Raw genomic sequence first — 23,201 nt, forward strand, 5'->3', positions numbered from 1 at the left:
AAGGAGGTACAGAAGCCCAAAGACACACAATCAGAGCGATTCAGGAACAGCTTCTTCCCTTCTGCCATCAGAGAGCAAGAGATAGTGAGTGAGTGAGTGAATTATACTGTACATATATACATACACACATTTACACACACTGTAATATTCTCTGCGTTTATCATGTAGTTCATTGTACTGCTACCGTAAAGTCAAATTTCACGACATATGCCGGGGATAATTAAACCTGATTCTGATTGGGTCATTCAGCCCACCGAGTCTGCTCCGCTATTCCATGTGGCTGATTAATTATCCCTCTCAACCCCATTCTCCTGCCTTCTCCCCGTAACTGTTGACACTCTTACGAATCAGGAATCCATCAACCACTGCTTTAAATATAGTCAATGACGGCCTCCACAACCGCCTATGGCAACGAATTTCACAGATTTACCGACCTCAGGCTAAAAAAATTCCTCGTCTCTGTTCGAAATGGACGTCCCTCTGGTCCTTGACTCTCCCATTTAAGAAATATCCTACCAACGTCCACTATATTTAGGTCTTTCAATATTCGATAGTTTCAAGATCCCTCCATACTCTTCTGAATTCCAGCGAGTACAGGCCCAGAGCCGTTAAACGCCCCTCATACCCTTTCAATCACAAAATCATTCTCGTAAATATAAAATAAACTGTCGTAGTAACAGTGAAACGAGATTATTGGTGATGATTTTTACAACATCCTTTCCGTAAGGAAATTCACTCCTACCCAGCCAACCCATAAGTGACGCCGGAACCTCAGCGAGGGCTGCGTTAGGGCAGGGTTCCCAAACATTTTTTTTAATACCATAAATCCTTACCATTAACCGAGGGGACACCTTGCCACGATTGCAGGGGCGCCAATATATTACCAACCCTTTCCTCGGGGTGCCCAAATTTGGACTTTATCCTATTTTCTACCCAAACACTTTTTAAATGTTGTGACTGTATACACCTCCAAATCCTCCAGCAGCTCAAGTTGGAAATTCACCGCCTTGCCCAAACTCCTCTTCCAATATTTCTCTTCACCTTAAATAGGCACTTTCTAGTTCCAGACTCTGGAAAAGCATTTAATACCTGATCAATCACCTCAATTTTATAAACCTAACGTTGCCCATAAGATACTACATTCCAGTGAGAATGTACCCTGAATTTCTAATCTCCCCTTAAAATACAACAGCTACAAATACATAGAAACATAGAAAACTTACAGTACAATACAGGCCCTTCGGCCCACAAACCTGTGCCAAACATGTCCTTACCTTAGAAATTACCTAGGGTTACCCATAGCCCTCTATTTTTTTGAGCTCCATGTACTTATCCAGGAGTCTCTTAAAAGACCCTATCATATCCGCCTCCACCACCATTACCAGCAGCCCATTCCACACACTCACCATTCTCTGCCTAAAAAACTTAACCGTGACATCTCTTCTGTACCTACTTCCAAGCATCTTAAAATTGTGCCCTCTCATTCTAGCCATTTTAGCCCTGGGAAAAAGCCTCTATCTATATGATCAATGTTTCTCATCATCTTATACACCTCTCATCCTCTGTCACTCCAAGGAGAAAAGGCCAAGTTCACTCAACCTATTCTCATAAGCCATGCTCCCCAATCCAGGCAGCATCCTTGTAAATCTCCTCTGCACCCTTTCTATGGTTTCTACATCCTTCCTAAAGTGCCACAACCAGACCTGAGCACAGGACACCAAGAGGGGTCTGACCAGGGTCCTATACAGCTGCAACATTACCTTTAGGCTCCTAAAATCAATCCTACGCTTGATGAAGGCCAATACACCATATGCTTTCTTAACCAGAAACTCAACCTGCACAGCTGCTTTGAGTGTCCTATGGACTCGGACCCCAAGATCACTCTGATCCTACACACTGCCAAGAGTCTTACCATTAATACATTATTCTGCCATCATATTTGACCTACCAAACTGAACCCTCCATCTGCCACTTCTTAGTCCAGTTTTGCATCCTATCAATGTCCCACTTTAACCTCTGACAGCCCTGCACACTACCCACAACACACCCAACCTTTGTGTCATCAGCAAATTTACTAACCCATCCATCCACTTCTTCATCCAGGTCATTTATATAAATCACGAAGAGCAGGGGTCCCAGAGCAGATCCCTGAGGCACACCACTGGTCCCTGGCCTCCATGCAGAATATGACCCATCTACAACCACTCTTTGCCTTCTGTGGGCAAGCCAATTCAGGATCCACAAAGCAATGTCCCCTTGGATCCCATGCCTCCTTACTTTCTCAATAAGCCTTGCATGGGGTACCTTGTCAAATGCCTTGCTGAAATCCATACACACTTCATCTACTGCTCTACCTTCATCAATATGTTTAGTCACATCCTCAAAAAATTCAATCAGGCTTGTAAGGATCGACCTGCCTTTGACAAAGCCATTCTGACTATTCCTAATCATATTATGCCTCTCCAAATCCTGCCTCTCAGGATCTTCTCCATCAACTTACCAACCACTGAAGTAAGATTCATTGGTCTATAATTTCCTGGGCTATCTCCACTCCCTTTCTTGAATAAGGGAACAACATCTGCAACCCTTCAATCCTCTGGAACCTCTCCCATCCCCATTGATGATGCAAAGATCATCGCCAGAGGCTCAGCAATCTCTCCCTCACCTCCTACAGTAGCTTGGGGTATGTCTCGTCAGGTCCCGGTGACTTATCCAACTTGATGCTTTCCAAAACTCCAACACACCCTCTTTCTTAATATCTATATGCTCAATCTTTTCAGTCTGCTGTAAGTCATCCCTACAATCGCCAAGGTCCTTTTCCATAGTGAATACTGAAGCAAGGTATCCATTAAGTATTTCCACTACCTCCTCTGGTTTGATACACATTTTTCCATTGCCACACTTGACTGGTCCTATTTGCTCACATCTTATCCTCTTGCTCTTCACATACTTGTAGAATGCCTTGGAGTTTTCCTCAATCCTGTTTGCCAAGGTCTTCTCATGGCTCCTTCTGGCTCTCCTAGTTTCTTTCTTAAGCTCCTTCCTGCTAGCCTTATAATCTTCTAGATCTCCATCATTACCTAGTTTTTTGAACCTTTTGTAAGCTCTTCTTTTCTTCTTGACTAGATTTACAACAGCCTTTGCACACCATGGTTCCTGTACCCTACCATCCTTTCCGTCTCATTGAAATGTACCTATGCAGAATTCCATGCAAAATCCTCTAAACATTTGCCACTTTTTTTTCCATACATTTCCCTGAGAACATCTGTTCCCAATTTATGCTTCCAAGTTCCTGCCTGATAGCCTCATACTTCCCCTTACTCCAATTAAACGTTTTCCTAACTTGGCTGTTCCTCTCCCTCTCCAATGTTGTGGTAAAGGGGATACAACAGTCAGACAGACATACTTTATTGATCCCGAGGGATCACTATCTCCAAAATGCTCTCCCACAGAGATCTGACACCTGACCAGGTACCAGGTTCATTTCCCAATACCAGTTCAAGTACCGCCTCTCCTCTTGTAGGCTTATCTGTTTGTACATATTGTGTCAAGAAATCTTCCTGAACACACCTAACAAACTCCACTCCATCTAAATCCCTTGCTCTAGGGGCATGCCAATCAATATTGGGGAAATTAAAATCTCACCATGACGACACTGTTGTTACACTTTTGCAGAATTTGCCTATCTGCTCCTTGATGTCCGCTATTGGGTGATCTAAAAAAAACCAGTAGAGTTATTGACCCCTTCCTGTTCCTAACTTCCACCCAGAGACTCAGTAGAGAATCCCTCCATGTCTTCCTCTTCCCATGCCACTCTCTTATCAACAGTGCCACGCCCCCACCTCTTTTGCCCTCCCCTCCCTGTCCTTTCTGAAACATCTAAAGCTTGGCACTCAAAGTAACCATTCCTACCACTGAGCCATCCAAATCTCTGTAATGGCCACAACATCATAGCTCCAAGTACTGATCCACACTTTAAGCTCATCTGCTTTATTCGTAATACTCCTTGCATTAAAATCAACACACCTCAAACCATCAAGTCTGTGCGGATTGGTTATAACATCTCCTCCTCGTTGACAATCAACACTGGCACACCTCAGGGGTGTGTGCTTAGCCCACTGGTCTACCCTCTTTATACACGACTGTCTGGCTAGGCATAGCTCAAATACCATCTACGAATTTGTTATTGATACTACCATTGTTGGTAGAATCTCAGGTGATGATGAGAGGGCATACAGGAGTGAGATATGCCAGCTAGTGGAATGGTGCCACAGCAACAGCTTGGCACACATTAGTAAGACGAAGGAGCTGATTGTGGACTTCAGGAAGGGTAAGGTGAAGGAACACATACTAATCCTCACAGGGATCAGAAGTGGAGAGAGTGAGCAGCTTCAAGTTTCTGGGTGTCAAGATCTCTGAGAATCTAACCTGGTCCCAAAATACTGATTTAGTCATAAAGAAGGCAAGATAATGGCTACACTTTATTAGGAGTTTGAAGCGATTTGGCATGCTAACAAATACTCAAAAACTTCTGCAGTTGTACTGTGGAGAGCATTCTGACAGGCTGCATCATTGCCTAGTATGGAGGGACAAAGGACCCAAAGAAGCTGCAGAAGGCTGAAAATCTAGTCAGCTCCATCTTGGGCACTAGCCTACAAAATACCCAGGACATCTTTAGGGAGTGGTGTCTCAGAAAAGCAGCGTCCATTATTAAAGACCTCCAGCACCCAGGGCATGTCCTTTTCTCACTGTTACCATCAAGCAGGAGATACAGAAGCCTGAAGGCACACACTCAGCGATTCAGGAACAGCTTCTTCCCCTCTGCCACCTGATTCCTAAATGGACTTAGAAGTTTTGGATACTACTCACTTTTTTTAATATACAGTATTTCTGTTTTTGCACATTTTAAAATAATCTATTCAATATCCACAATTGATTTACTTGTTTTGTTTTATTTTATTTATTATTATTGTTATTTTTTCTCTCTGTATTGCATTAAACTGAAGCTAAGTTAACCAATTTCACGTCACATGCCGGTGGTAATAAACATTCTTCTGATTCATCACCCGTCTATTCTCCCTCTGGCACTGTCTCCAAACTTTCTCTATTTGTGAGACAATTACCCCTTCCTCCGTCTCTTCAGTTTGGTTCCAACTCCCTCCCCAGCAATCCTAGTTTAAGCTCTCCTCAATAGCCTTAGCAAACCTCCCTGCCAGGATATTGGTCCCTCTGGGATTCAAGTGCAACCCATCCGTTTTGTACAGGTCATTCCTGCATCAAAAGAGATCTCAATGATCCAGAAATCTGAATCTCTGCCCCCTGCTCTAATCTTTCAGCCATGCATTTATCCTCCACCGCACTCTATTCCTATCCCGAGATTACTACCTTTGAGGTCCTGCTTCTCAGCTTCCTTCTTAACTCCCTGTAGTCTGTTTTCAGGACCTCCTCCCTTTTCCTACCTATGTCATTGATACCAATATGTACTACAACCTCTGGCTGTTCTCCTTCCCACTTCAGGATATTGTGGACACGATCAGAAACATCCCACACCCTGGCATCTGGGAGGCAAATTACCATCCGCGTTTCTTTCCTGCGTCCACAGAATCGCCTGTCTGCCCCCCAACTATAGTTATAATAAAACGAACATGTTTAATTCTTTTGAACTGTGGGTGGCAGTATACATCACAAAAAATTACTGCTGGTTACACACAACCATAAAATCACAAGTGTAGCCAAATCCTCCTTTATGATGTTGGCACTGGTGCTGGCTAAAGAATAGATCTGGGGAACTTAATTATTTTGCAGTATGGTAGTATTGCAACTTCTTAAAGCAATCTTATCAGCCCCTTTGTTCTAATGTTCAGTCACCTACTCCCACCAACCCCAATTCATTTATTACCAACCTACAGTAATGGTAATTCACAATAACCAATTAACCCATTAGCCAGCAAGTCTATGTGGAAGGAAAATGGAATACCTCAGGGAAATCCACACTTCCAGAAGGAATGTAAAAATTGCATTCAAGCACAAGATTGAACATGGGTCCCTGCTGTACTATTATGCCTTCCATCTGTGCATCAGATAGAACTCTACCAACTTTCCTCACCTTAGTTAAAATTAAAGCTTCCATGAGATTCATCAGTTCAAGAATTTACATCCCCTCATGAAGGATATGAATTTAGGAAACGAGAGAGAAAGCTTAATGTACAAGTGTTTAATGTCTCTAGGCCTGTATCTGGAGTTCAGAAAGATGAGGGAAGCTCTCATTGTAATCTACTAGCTACTGAGAGGCTTGGAGTGAGCATGGAGAGGATGTTTCCATTGGTAGGAAAATCTTGGATCCAAGGGCGCAGCCTCAAAATAAAGTAACATTCTCTTTAAGACTGTGATGAGAAGAAATCTCTTTAACCAGAGGCCATGTCATTTTTAAGGTAGAGAATGCTAAGTTCTTGATTTGTAAGAAAGTTAAGGATTATGGGGAGGAGGCAGGAGAAACAAAAATTGAATGGGGGAGACACATGATGGGCCAAATGGCCTGATCCTTCCCCTATATCTTATGGCCAATGCAGTTGTACCTGCTAAACAAATCCAAAAGGAGGTCCATTGACATACATCTGCCTCAAACTCGCAAATCTCTCTCCATTTCAGATGAATACTTAAATATAATGTGTAATTTATTCAAAAGCTGAGTTGAAAATTGCTTAACATTAGATGTTGAGGTTTTCTAATGCTAGCAGCAATCTGAAAGGACATTCACCAGGATCTTGCCTGGACTGCAGCAGTTCAGTTACAAGGAGAAGCTGGAGAAGTTACAATGCATCTGGTCTCAAACCTCTGCTGCCTTGCAGCTATACCCACTCACAGGAAAGGCTTTGGGAGTAAACTCCGAGAGAATCATCCAGGATTGGAGTCCCTAAAGCAGCCCTATGTTGAGTTCAAACCTGACGGGCAACTCTTGCAATGCTGCTGGTGCCGAACTGCACCTACGTCTGCTGTTCCTTTGGGTTCTTCAGATGCGTGGAGAGGGGTAGCCTGCTACATGGGCGACAAGTTACCCTCCATATTGTATTGCCTAGGCTTGTGTATCTAGACAACTAGGACACAACATCCATGGTCGAGCCTGGCCAAAGGAGGCCTCAATCAATCAATGGAGGGTAGACTAAAGGAGACTAAACATACCACATCTGAAGTAGATAAAAGGCACATTCTTAGAATGATGGGGTAAAGATTTAGACCAGACATGGAGATTCTTCACCCAGAGTGGCACTTACCTGGAAAAGACTGGATGAAGCTGAGTCACTGACAAAATTTAAATGGGTAGATAAGCACTTAAATTGTTTTAAGCATAGAAGGCTTGAGCCAAGTGCTGGGAGATGGGATTAATTTGAAAGGGTGCTCACTGGTCGGTAAGAATAAGTTAGACCGGACAGCACATTTTCCCACTGCACAATTCTAGGATTAAATTTACATTAGATAATGGTATATCATGTGACCAAGACTGATAAATTTCATAGATATTTTAAAACCAGGCGCTGAAAACATGGGGAATGAAGGCTAGGATTTATAAAAACATCATAAAATCTATTAAAGGGCTTTTTCAAAATAATACTAGTTTCAAATCACCAACATAAAACATAAAATCATAAACATGCACATGACAACTTCAAATAATCCTCACCCAACTCAACTCATTTAAAACAAGCTTTTTAAAAAATAGAATTGAAAACACTGCAAAGGATATATTAAAACAAATTTGCATCTTGGTGGAGTAAAGATAACTGTCATTCAGAAACAGAAAAATAAACCTCTGTAGAACAGCAAAAGAAGAACTGTGTATAAGATAGCACATTCCTCTAGATCAGGGGCTCATGATCTTTTTATATGCCATGAAGCCTGGTTGGACCCCAGGTTGGGAACCCTGCTTTAGGTCAATTAAAACAAATTACCACTGCTTAATAAGTAAACTCCCAACTCAATAGGAATGCCATACAAGTTGACAGGCATTCACATAATTAAAAACTCTTAAAATGCACCAGATTAAAGATGGAATTTATTTTCTTAAATTGTGGAAGCGTCAACATAATGCAATATTTCACATGATAAATAAATTGAAGAGGTGCAGAAAGTGGAAGAGATCATGCATAAAATCCGCACATTTTAAGTCAAATTGATCAAATGTAGCACCAGAGAAACTGCATTCAGGCTTAAAAACCTTTCAAAAATATAAATTACTTAACATGATCATGCTACAAAAAGCAACTCATTAAAGCAGTTTTAGCAAACAGGAGTCTTCAGAAATCTACTTGATCTTGATTTGTTAAATAACAAAATATTAATCAACTGGATTGGATCTTCAAATACTTCAGTACAAAGTTAACTGTGCTAAATAGCAACTATTTAGTTTCTGTATCGGATCATGAAGTTTCTCAACACATACGCTTGTACCTCTACCAAAGTTACCATTTTATGCAACTCCCAGTTATTGTGTGCAAGTCTGAAAGCAAGTAGAGCATTGTACTTGAGGCACTGACTTTAATGTACTTGCTTCTGACAGTTTTTGTTAATTATCCAACTATTCCATTGCACTTTGAGGCGTGGGCCCCAAAATAAGAACACCATCACGTTACAAGTGAAAATGTATCACACCTGACAATGCACTCTTGGAAATGTGGGGAAAAGCTCTTTCCTTCACATCTCCGCATCCAGTCCTGAAAGCTGTGAAGAATGGGAATCAGTAAGAGTTATTGCTGATTTTGCAGAGATTCATTTTTGAAGGCCTGCAGCAATCACAGTTACACAAGAGTGGTCTGAAAAGCGAAATGATGATCCTGCCAGCAGTTTGTAAGAATTACATCAGGTTTGCATCAAAGCGTCATAACTACTTATGTCACAATGGGCACCAAGTCATTCACCACAATAAAATTTGCTATAACAAAAAAAAAGAGAAATCAGGACTTTATAGGTGCAACATTTAGTTATTCAGTTTAACTAGCTGGAAAAATTCTCTTTTGCTCTGACTTTACAGAAGCAATGAACTCGGTAATTTTAACACAGTCCTTTGCATTTCACATCTGCATTCGGGAGCAGGTAGACCATTTTATCCAAATTCAATCCAGCAGCTATCTGCTCATTGGTGAAGCTATGATTACCAATTTCCAGAAATCTTTTGTAACCCAATACATTTTGTGCCACCATATGGAAAGAAGATCCAGAGCAACTGAGTAACATGCAGATTCAACCCAATCAAATTCCAAATGGATACTGACGGTTCTGCACGAGGCCAGTAAGTGCGTTTTACTCCAGCGTGCTTGAAAACTAGGTTCAAAACTTCAAATTACAAGCCCTTTTAAAAAAAACCTTTAGGAATATTACTGGCTGAAAATGATAGCAAATTTGAAAAGGCCACTCATGTAGCTTTTTGTGCAAATCACCTCCTTTATTAAGATATTGATTTAATATTAGTGACTCAGTTTTACCACACTCCACACACATTTAAAAGAAATTTACAGTGCCAAATACTGATGTTCCAAAGAGATTTTCTTCCTCCCTCCCAAGAAATTCAGATGCAGAAAATATGTACACCAATTCATCAGTAATACTTCTATTTAAAATATTCAAACATCAGTGGAAAAGTCAAGGCAATATTCTTCAGTATCCAGGGATTCCAGTGACCAATTTACAATGCTTGCACGTTGCCTCCTTGCTAATTTAGAAATCTTTAAAAAAAGCACACAGACATTGAAAAAAAATGTTTTCTTCTTTATTTATGAACTCATCTGAACATCAGATATACCTGATAATTGTTGGTTATCGAAAACCTTTTGTACATTTGAAATTGATGGCAAGAATCAAAACAGTGATGGCATGTTTAGGAAACTGTTGAAAAACAAGTCAGGTCTAAAGCAGTGTGATGTCAGCCGGGTCCACAGAGACAGCATGGGTCAACGGTCAACCAAAAAACTCTGCACATAAAGCAAGAGTTTGGTTAAACTCTCAAAAGAATGAAGAGCAGGACAATATTTGACAAAAGGATTTTTTTTTTTTAAATGTCACACCACCCCTGATAACCTGGGTAAAGGCTACATCAAACTGGAACAAACTTGTTCTGAACAGAATGCATTTGACGAGGATTTAAAAACTTTCGGACTGAAAGTAGGACATACTGAAAAAAATCCTAACATTTCTCCAAGCTCCATTCTCTTCTGTCACACACTCCAACTCTCTGGATCAAAGTCGTTCTCTGTTGAAGGAAAACAGATAACTAAACATATGTTGGTAGAAATGAATTTCCAGTCTGACAATGAAAGTGAAAATGGTTATAAGATTGCAGTTTTTAAAATATCTACTTGAGCATATAGCACCGGCTTTAAAGGGAAAAATAATTAACACAGGGAACAGGTAGTGTTAATGCCTACGTTGAAATATGCAGGTGGCTCAGATGGCCCTTTCAGTGATATAATTATGTATGTGTCTATGCAAACCAAATAACTATTAAAATTTAGAGTTTGTTCGTTATGTACTGTGTCATATGACACGGGTGATCATGGTTTCTCCATGACCATGATTGCTCTTGGCAAATTTTTCTACAGTAATTTGCCATTGCCTTCTACTGGGCAACGTCTTTACAAGATGGGTGACCCCAGCCATTATCAACCTCTTCAGAGATTGTCTGCCTGGTGTCAGTGACTGCACAACTAGAACTTGTGATATGCACCACCTGCTCCCTTGGCTGCTCATGACCCTGATCGGGGGCTAAGCAGGTACCACCCCTTGCTAGCGGAGGGAAGAAGCACCTTACACCTCCTTTGGTTGAGACTTTTCTCCACCCCACCATCCTAAAATTTAGGGTGGCATTTTTTAAAATGTGAAGACACCAGATGTCTGGCACCACAGATGTGTGTTGCAGACTAGGCTAAAACATAAATGTGTGGATTGGTTTCAAGTAAAGTAATCAGAATTAAAGCAGTGATATTCTTATTTAATGTGTGCACAATCAGAATTCCAACTAATGACTTCCTGCTCACAGATTCTTCTCAAGATTTGATGATACACATGTTCAAGTTCACTTTGAAATCTAAGCTTTGTTGCAGAAGCTGTGTCCCTTGTACCATGGGCGAATTAAATTGCGTATGAAGTTGCAAGGCTAGATAGGGTGAACAGGTGAGCGGTGACTAAGAATGGGAAGTACTATAGATTTGTTGATAGAAAGGATCAAAGGGGAAATGACGACATTTATTTTCAAACATAAGAATAAAATTCATTTCTTGCTGGGTGACAAAGATGTAATTAAAAAGTAAGTGGATGAACACCTGAATAGCCAAAAAGCACAGGGCTACAGAAAAAGCCACGAAGTAAGATTACAGAAATAACACATTTGGCTAGTTTGGACATCAGTCTTCTATGCTGTAAGTGCCAAAGATGACAGTGGTCAAGAACCTTTCTGCCTATGAAGTTACAATGAAAATGCCAAAGCAGAAATTTAATCAGTTATTACAGAATAACTTTTGCTTTCAAGGGTTAAAACTATGGATGGGAATTGATGAGTTTTAAAGACAATTAAGAGTAATAATGTTGAAAGTAGTCTGTCCAGAATATACCTTTCAGCTGCTATATAAAGACTATCCAATCTTACTATTTAAGTCATTTTTGAAGTAAAACATTTCTTTGCCAGCCAACCCATACTACAACACCGCTGTGGAAAACTTGCACTAAAAAGTAACAATTGTGTAAGAAGCCTTACCCCCGTTTTCACACTGTTTCAAAGTTGAAAACAGTCCCAATTTTAGTCTCAGTGTGTAACAGGGCAATTTTAGCATGACATTGGAGAATACACAATATTTTCAATATTCTGCCGAGTTCCATTATAATGCGGTTCAAATGACCACCTGATTGCTTCAAAAGCTATTCCAAGTCATCTTACAGAAATCAACACTTCCACACACAAACAAGAATCTGAGCTCAAAAATAAGTTGGGTCAGAGAACTTTGGATCAAAAACTAGTCAACATTAAAAGTTTCCACTTTCTGCTACATGTGAGAGAGTAGCACAAGTATGACAATAGCTAGTAGAACTACAGTCTCACAGTGCCAGAGACCCAAATTCAATCTTGACTAGTGCGTGGAATTTGCATGTTCTCCCTAAAAGTGATCTAGTTTCCTCCCGCATCCCGAAGACTTGTATTGTTAGGCCAATTGGCCACTGTAAATTGTCGCTAGTGTATAGATGAGGGGTAGAATCTGAGGCGGTTAGGGAGGGGGTTGATGAGAATGTGGGAGGAATACAAAATTAAATTAATGTAGGATTACTTTAAGTGGACAGCTGATGGGTGGCAATAATGGTTAATTTTCTACAGACAGGATCTAAGCAGTCAGTCAGAAAGCAGACACTAAAAAAGCAAGTTATAATATGGAGGACAGCTAGGATGTAGAGTTTGGTTGCTTCGGACAGCAAAGACGTTGTCTGCACTAGTAAGAAAAAGATTGAAAGAACTCTTTTCAATGGCAGTGAAGATATAAGTTGGTGAAAATGGTCATGTTTATTTTTGAAAATGCTAGAAATCGGCCAGCCAGCATTTGTGAAGAGAAACAGAGTTTCAGATAAGCTTCTTCATTAGAATACCCGCAAGTTTTCTGATTTCCATTTTTGGAATTTTTTTGATTTGTTATAGTTGTGTGACTGGTCCACACTAACAAATAACATCAGAAACATTTTACAAAAGAGAAAAAAAAATTCTAAATAAATTGAAACCTAAAGAGGGGAGAAACTCATTCCACTTAACAAGTAAATTCTGTTCTATTTCCATCAAAATAGGAAAACAAGATTCTGAATATGTCCAATCAGCAAGATTTCTTCCACATTCACTGATGGAGCATTTTTTGGAAAAAAAAGACAGCAAAGTAGAAAAAAAAGAGCAGTGAAACCTAATTACTTTAATGAACGGTGCATCAACAACAGTCTCTATTAAAATCCTAATGCAAGCCACCATTAATGTATGGCTTAAAAATTATATTGAAATGATTATAAATCACCCACTCTGCTCCATGATGGGAACTTTTTTTGCATTTGAAAAATATTGCAACATTAACGGGCCAGGTGACGCAAAGTAGCCCACAATTTAACAAAAGGAAGTTGTCGGATTAGTGGTGTTTCTGCAATTCCTGGTGAGTCTAGAAGTGATTCTGGTTACAAGGTGATATCTTGATTGAATATTCTAGAAACCCAAACAGAAAAGTGATCTTTACGACTTAAATGTTCAGAACTAAAAATTGTTTATTTAGTGATATAGTGTTGAGTCGGCCCTTCCAGCCACGCTGCCCCAGCAAACCCCAACCTAATTACAGGACAATTTACAATGACCAATTAACACACCCAGTACATTTTTGGACTCTGGGAGGAAACCAGAGGATCCGAAGAAAACCCACCCATTCTGTGGGGAGGATGAATTTATGAAACAGCACCGAAATTGAACTCCAAAACACCCAAGCTGTAATAGCTTTGCACTAACCCACTACCTACCATGGCATCCAAAATGAATGACCTTATTAATGAAGGACTTAATCCTGCAACGTGCAAATGCACCACTGATTTTTTTTTATTTAAAAGAGGTAGCTTGGATTTTGGTGCTTAACAACTAACCCTTCTGCTGAATATATAGAAAACTGAAGGGAGACTGAGAAGCTGATGTCATCCTGTGATGTCAGTGACACTGCTGCAAGTTTCTAACTGTACCATGTATTATGCACATAACAATATACTTGACCTGACTTGACCTTTGAATTGTAGCGGTATTACTAAGTGCCTTTTGAGAATAAATCAACTGATGATTTGCATTTATTAATAAACAGTAATAAAAGAAAGCTGCAGAAGTTCAAAGAAGGCACTGTAGCCTGCATAAACTTTGCGCAGTAGGCAAATGATTAAGATTTTGCTTTCAGATGAACGTTCTGATTCTCATATTCAGGCATTTAATGCTTATTGCATTGGATGCAAAAGTCAGAATTCATTGCAATCTCAAAGCAGAGGCATTATTATTGTGATATCTGTGAGAAATTCTACAGCACATATTCAAAATTACATAACTCCTTTTCAGTATTTTTCTGGATTCTTCTCACTTTGACTGTCTTTGTTGTTTGCAATAAACATGAGAATGCACCTAATGTGAATGGTGCTGAGGGCACTGTAAATGCCAGATGATTCCCTTGCATTTGATTTAATAGATATTATTTCCAACTTCACATGATATTATGTTGGTTAATTATCCAAAGCAGGTGCTCATGGAGTGAAAATTGTGCAACTTTGAAATGCCATGAGCTGAAAGGTCAAACTTTGACTGGTAAGAACATTGGTTTAAGTTGATTAAAGCATACAGACATAAATACTCTATTTAAAGAAGTATGCCCCAATGAACTATTAAATGAAAAGAAATACCAAATGTGGAGAAATATTGGAAGTAAAGGTGACAAGATGTGTTTGGTTAGATTACTTACGTAGCACAAGGTCACAGAGCCTGAGATATTAGGCTAAGCCACCACTAATTCTTAGCAAAAATCTGCAACTAGATCAGGATTTGCAAATGGATTCCAAAATAAATGGAGGCATGTAAGGTTATAGCGTCCACACAAATTGCCTTGAGTACGAAAGCCCACAGGTATTGTCTTATGAATACAGCAATATCAATTGCATCTGAAAAAGATTGAAAACACTTCAGTTCCTGGCATTATATTACACCTACCTATGTCAGTTTTTTTGCCTTGTTGTAGAGAGAGTCCACTACTTTACCCATATTCTGGATTGTTTCAAGCGCTGTTTCATATGTTTTGTCTACTGGAGGCTCGTCAAACACAATGAGGACTCCCTCTCCTTGGTCTAGAATACCTGAAATAAATAAAACAGAAAGATACAAGCATAACACCATAACTGGTTAGACAGTATACTTAAAACTCTGCTTGATGAATAGATATTTTTGTAATGTTAAGCAAACCAAAGTTATCCATACAAATCATTTAGTGAAGCACAAAAACACAGATCCACCAAAAACTATTAATTTGCATGATTAACTTTTTAATTGGTATTATCTTATTATTGTGATGTGCATCAAGATAGTGAAGCTTGCCATCCAGGCAAATCATGCCATACATAGGCAAAAAGAAAACAGAATGCAGGATATAGTTTTGTAGCTGACAGTCCTAGAATTGAGATTTAAAGCAATGGAACAATTGTAATAAATACATTGAAAGGATCTGCTGGGGATAGTCACAGAGTTACCATGTCCTTATGCCATCTGAATTAGGCATGTCTATTTTACCAACCATATACAATACTGTGCAAAAGTCTTAGGCACATGTAAAAAGATTCTGTAAAGTGAAGGTGCTTTCAAAAATAACGAGGGGACAGCAATTTGATGTATCTTTCATCTGCTGCACTCAGTTTCCGTAACTGACCACTGCGTTTTTGGTCCTCAATCTTGCCCATTTTTTTTTGGTGCTTCTTCAGAAGAGCTTGGACAGCATATTGTGAATCTCCTGCCTGCTGCAAAATTTCTGCTTGGGAGAGGCCTTGCTGATGCAGGGTGACCACCTTGTGTCTTGTAGCTATGCTCACTCTTGCCATGGTGGAACAATTGATTTGAAGGTTAAACTGTCAGATCTGCCACACCTTCACCTTTTAGTTAGGTTGTCCTTCACTCAATTTGATTCCTTCTACACTTTGTTTCAGTTAATCAGTTTAGTTCATTCAACTCATTATGTCATTGATCATTAGCATCCTGTTTGTTATCTTTGTTTAATCACGTACTGGGCTATATATCTACAAAGTAATCAAGTTTTTTAAAATTTAAAATGTGGTCTAATTACTTAATGTTACTTTAACAAAATACAAGTATTTCTCTAACATTTACATTTTTGGAAAATTAATATTTGAAAATATAAAAGTTTGCTCTTTTCTACTGACACACTAATACAGAAGACAAAAAAATAACAAAATGTGTATAAAAAAATCTAAGGTGGCTAAGGCTTCTACACAGTACTGTACCTCACAGGCTACATACAATCTGCTACACTGTGCATATGTTCAGCATTTGAGACAATATCCAATCTTGGACAGCTGAGTCACAACCTGGCTCCCCTCCAGCAGATTTTGCCACACCAAGTTGCAATGGATTATGGGCTCAACTCAATTGCCTTGGACCTCTGGAATGCCAATGAAAATATAACTGCTAGTTCCTTTAATTTTTTTCTCAATCTTTACAGCAAAGATGTTCATCTTCCCAAAATCCAATCCTTCAAGAGGGGAAGGGAAGAGGAACAAGATAAAATAAAACACATCTTGATGTTTGCTACTTTTGTTTTCTCCACAAATAAAAGATACTGCTCGGTCAAAATAGCTCTCTGCAAATGGAAACAGGGGTTAGATTAGGTTATATTAATTGCATGAAAAATGTTTGGTTATTGCTTAATTGAACGCGATGTGCAGAAAAAAATTCTTTAAAAATACTTAGTTTCAGCTTCTCATTTGTTTAACATTGACAGTCTACACTTACCATGAAATTTCTTGTCCAAGATCATTTGGGAAAGTTTTCTTTCCACATCACCCTAAATTAACAATATAGTGTTAAAGCAAAGTTCTAAAATACACATCCCCTGCCACAAATGTTATTTTAGCACAATTTTATGGGGTTAAACTAAAAACAAGATTCCACTCCTCAGTTCTGCTCTGTCATTCAATAAGATCATAACTGATCTACTACACTTTTTTGTACTAACTTCACACCCTTCAAACCCTTTAATAGGCAAGAAATATATCAATCTGCTCTTAAACTTATTCAGCGACCAAGTCTCCAGTTTTTTTTGGGTACACAATTCTAAAAATTTAGTCAAGAAACCATGAGGACACATAGCAGATTAGGAAACTCAGTAGTTTCTAGATAACTTTTTGTTAACTTCAGGTGCTATTAAGTTTTGCAGATAGGACAGTTACTTTTGACCATCAATCCCAAGAATGGATATAGTTTTTAAATACAGTGGATTCTGGTTAATTGGGACACATCAGGACCGGTACATTTTAGCCCAATTAAGCACAGCACCAATTAGCCAAAGTTTCATGGAAATAGTTAAAAATGTATAAAAATGACAAACTACCATTTAACTGAGTAACAAATTATGTATTTAAGTAAAATACAGAACAAACTAGAACACTACCAACACAACGATAGTACTATAAAACTGTGTATTACAGGTGTCCCCCGTTTTTCGGACGTTCATTTTACGACACCTCGCTGTTACGAAAGACCTACATTAGTTACCTGTTTTCGCTAACAGAAGGTGTTTTAACTGTTATGAAAAAAGGCAGCACCCGAAAAAAGGCAGCGCGCGCCCTGAGCAGCCAAGCTCCTCCCCCTAGAACTGCATTCTAGCCGCCATTGCCTAAACAGGTGCCAGTGAGGATCTGTACTTTATGTTGATTTATTTTGTGCATCTGTTAGCAAGATGAGTTCTAAGGTATCGGAAAAGCCTAAAAGAGCTCGCGAGGGTGTCACACAGCGTAAAACTAGACATAATTAAGCATTTCGATCGTGGTCAACGAAGTAAGGACAAAGTGAGTTTGGTTTGTGGAAGTTGATGACGATGATGTTGACGAGGTTTTGGATCCCATGACCAAGAACTGATAGATGAAGAGCTGATGCAATTAGAAGGGGAAAGGATAACAATCGAAACCGAACGCAGTAGCAAATGGCCCAAAAGTGAAGTCGTCCAGGAACTGAATGAGAAGTAACTGCGTGAGATTTTAGCTGCGATTGACAACGCTACGATTGCAGAAAAGTACGACTTTAATTTTGAACGGGTACATAGGTTTAGGGCATATTTGCAGGATGGTTTGAGTGCTTACAAAGAACTGTATGATAGAAAAATGCACGAGGCTAAGCAGTCAAGCATACTGCCATTTTTCAAGCCTTTCACATCAGCCACAGCAGATGACAAACTTTGACCCTCAACATCGAGGCAGGAAGACATAGAAGAAGGTGACCTGCCTGCCCTGATGGAAGCAGGCGACGATGAGATGACACCCCAGTCTCCTCTACCCCCCACCACCCCAACCTCCGACGACTCAGCCTAACACACCATCTTCAGTGTGCTCACTGTCTTCCCGATTCCGGTAAGTGAAACTACACTGTACATACATAAATTCTACTTTATATAGGCTGTGTATTTTTATGTGTTATTTGGTATGATTTGGCAGCTTCATAGCTTAAAGGTTACTGGAGAGAGTGTTTCTGCCAAGAGCACTTGCGCCATGTTTCTACCGAGAGCGCTTGCGCCAAGTGTTTCTGCTGAGTGCTTGCGCCAAGTGTTTCTGCCAAGAGCGCTTGCATGAGATTTTCGCTACGGTGGACAGCGCTGCAATGATTGCAGTAAAGTATTTCTACTTTATATAGGCTGTATATTTATCAGAGCATTCTTGCTTTTGCCGTATGTTACTGTTACTTTAGGTAACATGCCAAATGTGTTATTTGGCATGATTTGGTAGGTTATCTTCTGGGTCTGCGAACGCTCACAAATTTTTCCCATATAAATAAATGGTAATTGCTTCTTCACTTAATGACATTCCGGCTTACGAACCATTTCAAAGGAACGCTCTACCTACGGATGGCGGGGGAAACCTGTAGTCCCTAAATTATTGACAGAGGAGTTCATCCAGTGTATGCTGATGTGTCCTTTTGTAAATGAACAAAATCAGCTCAGACACCTGGTGCAGATAATGCACTGCCTTCCTGCATGAAGTACTGTCGTAATGTCGTTAGGCAGATGGATTTTAATTTGGTCCAGTAAGAGTAATATTTTTCCAGCTAGTATCAAATCTATTCATGACGTCTTGGCAAAGGTGTGAAATTCAAAATAAAAAGCAAAAATCACTGCTTTTTGAATATGCGTCTGTTGACCCAAAAGGGAGAACGTAATACTAGCACGTGCAACTGATGTTATTTAAAATCTGTTTGCTCTAACCAGTGTAGGGTCTAACAGCCACACGACTGATGCTAGTTGGAAACTAATCAGCAAGTCTCCTGTCTCAATTATGTGGCATAGTGTCCCAAATAAATAGAGAGAATCCTGGCTATTTTCTCAATCAGTTTTTGTTCTTTATGAGTTGTCCCAAATAAGCGGTGGTCCAATTAACTGGAATCCACTGTATTTCAAAACATTTCTCCATTACTGATTTCTAAATTTCAAATAAGCTGCTGGTTTCCTCATATAAACATCCAGCACCTAATGTACCTGGATGAAAAATGGAAAACTGACCTGCAAGTGCATCTGGCTATCAAACTACAGGAGATTTAAACTTGACGGCAGTAACTGGCCCACTAGATATAAAAGAGCATAGGCACTCTTATGAACTTTAAATTAGTGAAGTTAATTGAAAAGTGTCTTCCCTTTCATTCCTGACTCAGAGCACGTTCATTCCTTTAGTTGGAGTATAACTGCAGGTACTAGGAAGCAAAGGATTATTTCATTTGATTTGTGAAATCTAATTATGAGATAATCTGGCTTGTTACAAAAAGTACTTGGATCAGTTTTGCCAAGATTAATTGCTTTTCCTATAGAAATCAATAACAAGACCTGCAGACCAAAAGCTAAATATAACCTTGTTTTATTTTTAAAAGTTGTGCTCACAGAGCAATTGATGCCCATTAAAGTTGATACTTTATTAGTCTTGTGTCCATTCCGAAAACAGAAGATAGATTAAAAACAGAGGCAAAGATACTGCAAATTTTCTTGATTCGTTCAGTTTTGTTACAAGTTCAAATTGTTACATACCCCATGGGTATCTTGTGACTGTCTGATGACCATGATGTAATTAAGTATCTTGTGAGCATGATGTAATTGTCTTGTGATGGTGGGGTGATGTAATTTTCCTGCCAGTGTGCGGTCACATGATGGCATGTTCCAACAGGTATTTAAGGGAAAACCCCTGTTGTGACGTAGGTAGTTCGTTAGCTAGTTTTGTTGCGTATTTGTCTCACAACGCAGATTCGCTTTACTTTCTATTTTAAAGTGGAAACGTTATCGCCGGCAGTTTCACCAATCGCTGCCAGTTTTTGTTTGAGCACCTTTATTTTACCTCTACAGTCTAATATTGGAGAATGAAGACTTTACTAAAGTACAGGAACCTGAAGGATTGAGTAAAGTCATTGCCATTCAGTGATTTTTATAAAGGATCGACCTTATTGAATCTTTGTTCAGGAATAGTGGCCTGCATCTGAGATAACCCCTGCAAAATCAGGAAGGTTTGTGCAGTGTTCATCCACCAGCAAAAAGGTCAGTTCCTTAAAGCCGTTTTATTTCCTTCATCATGAATCCTTTGGACAAGACATCTCTCAGCTGGGATCAGCAGTAACGTCACGTCTTCGAAGAAATCAGTTTTCAGGGAAGTCTCTCCTTACTGACTTGGACTTTCGAATTTACCACTTTAGGACTGTGTTCGAATTTACCACTTTAAGAACTATTCCAGAGTTTGGCTGTTTGTTAAATTGCTGTATAGCAGTTAACTTTTGGTTAAGTTAGTCGTTTGTTTACTTTTCACTTTTGTTGAGCAGAGTTTAATAAATGTTTATGTTTGTTTATAAAACCTGACTCAATTCTATATTCATTGTTGCCAACCATGTAACAAAATAAATTGTGTAAAGGAAGAGTTCTATTATTTGAATCGTTAAATGCAATGAAAGATAATAACTAACAGTAGCTGTTTTGCAGATAATTTCCTCATAGCATTGATTCCTTAAAAGGCTCAGTCCTAGTGGTGTTGATTGCTCGTTAGGCTCTGGTTCAAGGATCCATATTAATGAAAGATGAAACCCAGCTTTACTTAACAAGCACTTTCAGTGTAATTTTGAATAAAGACTAGGAATGCTACCCAAAAATTTCCCTCCTTTTCCTTCAGTAATAAGGTTAACTGCATGTGCACTAGCCAAAATCAACTGCCGAAACAAAATTGGGTGGAGCCTTCCTCTTCCAAGGTGCAGCCATTTATTTTTCAAATTTAGCTATCCATGGAGATGCTCAATAAAAATGTCCGTTTTGTTTCACAGTTATTTTTTGGTGAAAACTCTCAATAAATTTCTGTTATGAGAGAACCCCAAGGAAATTTGCATTTGAACACATCTCAAATACAATTACTACACATGACACTTTTAAAAATACAGGCACCAACACAAACAATACTGTTCATGACCAGTTAATCTACCATGTGTAGGGAAAGAATTTCAGAAAGAACCTAAACACAGTGTGGCCTTCTTTGAAGAACAAAAATGGATCCCATCAAAATGAACAAGTTTCTCCATTTTAAACTAGCCTGCATCTGCACTCAGCTTCTCCTGTACTCATCTACCGCTACTATGAAATTAATCAAACTGTTGCTTTGTGAAGTGACCTGCTAAGCTTCAGGTGCCAAATCCTGAGGTCCTGCTCCTGATTGACCAAACTGCCTTTTGAGATTGTGTCTGCCAAAGAACCTTATTAAACTATTCATGATTGTCTCTAGCAAAGAAACTTTTGAAAACATTTCAAGTAAATTAAATTTAAAAATGTACCCATGTTAAACTACTCTAAATTAAAACCACAGTTAAAATAAATAAAAATTCAGTAACCCAGCTACTATGGGTAGTCTAAAGCTGTTCAAATCAGCACATCAGTGTTTCTCTTTCTTTGCTGGATTCACTGGAAATTCCACAGTTGGAGCAGGAGACAGATGCACCAGCATTTTATCTCCATCTTGTTTCTAACTTCTGTTTCAGAAATTAGAGGTGGTTCTTCACTCACTGAAGATTAGTAAAATCCAGTTCAAAATCCCTCATAGCAGTGCACTTGAATTTTTGCCTTGGAGCAAGAGTGCTCATTGGATGAATGACACCATAAGGAAAAGTGACTTTTCAAATTAGTTTCAGATGAATAATAAATTGTACAGCTTTCTACTTCATGCTGAAGTGCTGGTTATCACTTACCTTGGATAGTTTTATAATGCTTGCTATGTGCTCTATCTGTAAGAATAAGAACGACCATCTTAACATAAGGTTGCCATTAGAAAAAGCATTACTAGATAAAGAGCCAGAAACCATCTCCCTGAACAAATGGTATTATTTTATCATCACAATATAATGAAGTGCACAAGTAAGTTGTGATTTTTCACTGATTGTTGAAAATACCACTATATAATTTAATGGTAAAAAAATAACAATTCAAAATCAGGAAGAGGCAGAGCGGAGTAATGATGGCGCTAAACGGCGACTCCTTTGCTTGCATCTTCGGAAACAGCTCTATTTCCACCTTTAATATCTCTATTTCTCCCTTTCAGGGTTCCTTTGAAGGCTCTGACCTGGAGTTACACACTGACTACAGTTGTTTGCGGGAATGGAACCAGCTCTTGGGGTTTCATAACCGGTTGTTGTACAGCATGTCAAGGGCTCGGCCTAAGAGTCCGGCTCAGATTTGGAAGCCTGGGATCTTGGGGCTCTGGAGACGGGCGGATCGAGGATCGGTGTCACGGCAAGAGACTCGTGTGTCATCGGGGGAGTCAGAATATCTACAGCAGTGTGCCCGGAGACCCAAGATCTTTGAGATCTTTGGGTACGGAGCTCAGAAAAAACGATGTAACGGACGTAAACCAGCGAGTTGCTTATTATGTCTCCCCGCTCGCTGGGAAAATGGAGACACCTCCTTCTCCCTTATTAGAGAGGGAGAGGGAGAGCGCGCATGTGTGCCTGGGGCTTGTCGTATACCAGGTGAAACACAAAGTCTTTGGGGTAACTGCAAGTCTGTGTCTTTGCTATTGCTTTGCTCACGCTCAAGTGCTCGGTGGCCAGTGCTGATGCTTTTTTTTTTGCCAGTGGGGGGGGGGGGGGGGGAAGAGAGGGATTGTTGCTTGCTGCCGTTTTACGCGCGGGAGGGAGGGGAGCTGGAGGGGATTTTGGGCTCATTCATTCATTCTTTGGGGCACTCTTCTGTTTTCATGGATGGCTGCAAAGAAAAAGCATTTCAGGATGTATATTGTATACATTTCTCTGACATTAAATTGGACCTTTGATTTTCATTAAAACAGCCATTGTACTTGGGTCAATCGTGAGAATTAAAGGCATGCTGATAATATTAAATTCAGGTACGGAGTAATCAATTTATACACTAGATGGGTGATCTTATCCTTGTTTCTACATGAAC

At 39.5% G+C, this 23,201-nt stretch overlaps 1 protein-coding gene across 2 annotated transcripts in view; it reads right to left on the bottom strand.

Annotated features, from left to right (window-relative positions):
• Positions 1 to 9,738: 9,738 nt before the first annotated feature.
• LOC132384549 (26S proteasome non-ATPase regulatory subunit 11) overlaps positions 9,739 to 23,201 on the bottom strand; it is a 46,169-nt gene continuing 32,706 nt past the window's right edge. The window contains exons 11-14 of one of the 2 annotated variants that reach the window (XM_059955716.1): positions 21,992 to 22,027; positions 16,538 to 16,589; positions 14,732 to 14,874; positions 9,739 to 10,240 (exon numbers count right to left, since the gene is read on the bottom strand). In XM_059955716.1, the coding sequence (XP_059811699.1) occupies positions 14,732 to 14,874; positions 16,538 to 16,589; positions 21,992 to 22,027 (231 nt within the window). In that variant the 3' untranslated portion in view covers positions 9,739 to 10,240. The remainder of the gene's footprint in view (positions 10,241 to 14,731; positions 14,875 to 16,537; positions 16,590 to 21,991; positions 22,028 to 23,201) is intronic. The other variant, XM_059955717.1, reaches the window with a different exon arrangement.

This window comes from Hypanus sabinus, chromosome X1 (genome assembly GCF_030144855.1).
Source record: "Hypanus sabinus isolate sHypSab1 chromosome X1, sHypSab1.hap1, whole genome shotgun sequence".
Classification (NCBI taxonomy): domain Eukaryota; kingdom Metazoa; phylum Chordata; class Chondrichthyes; order Myliobatiformes; family Dasyatidae; genus Hypanus; species Hypanus sabinus.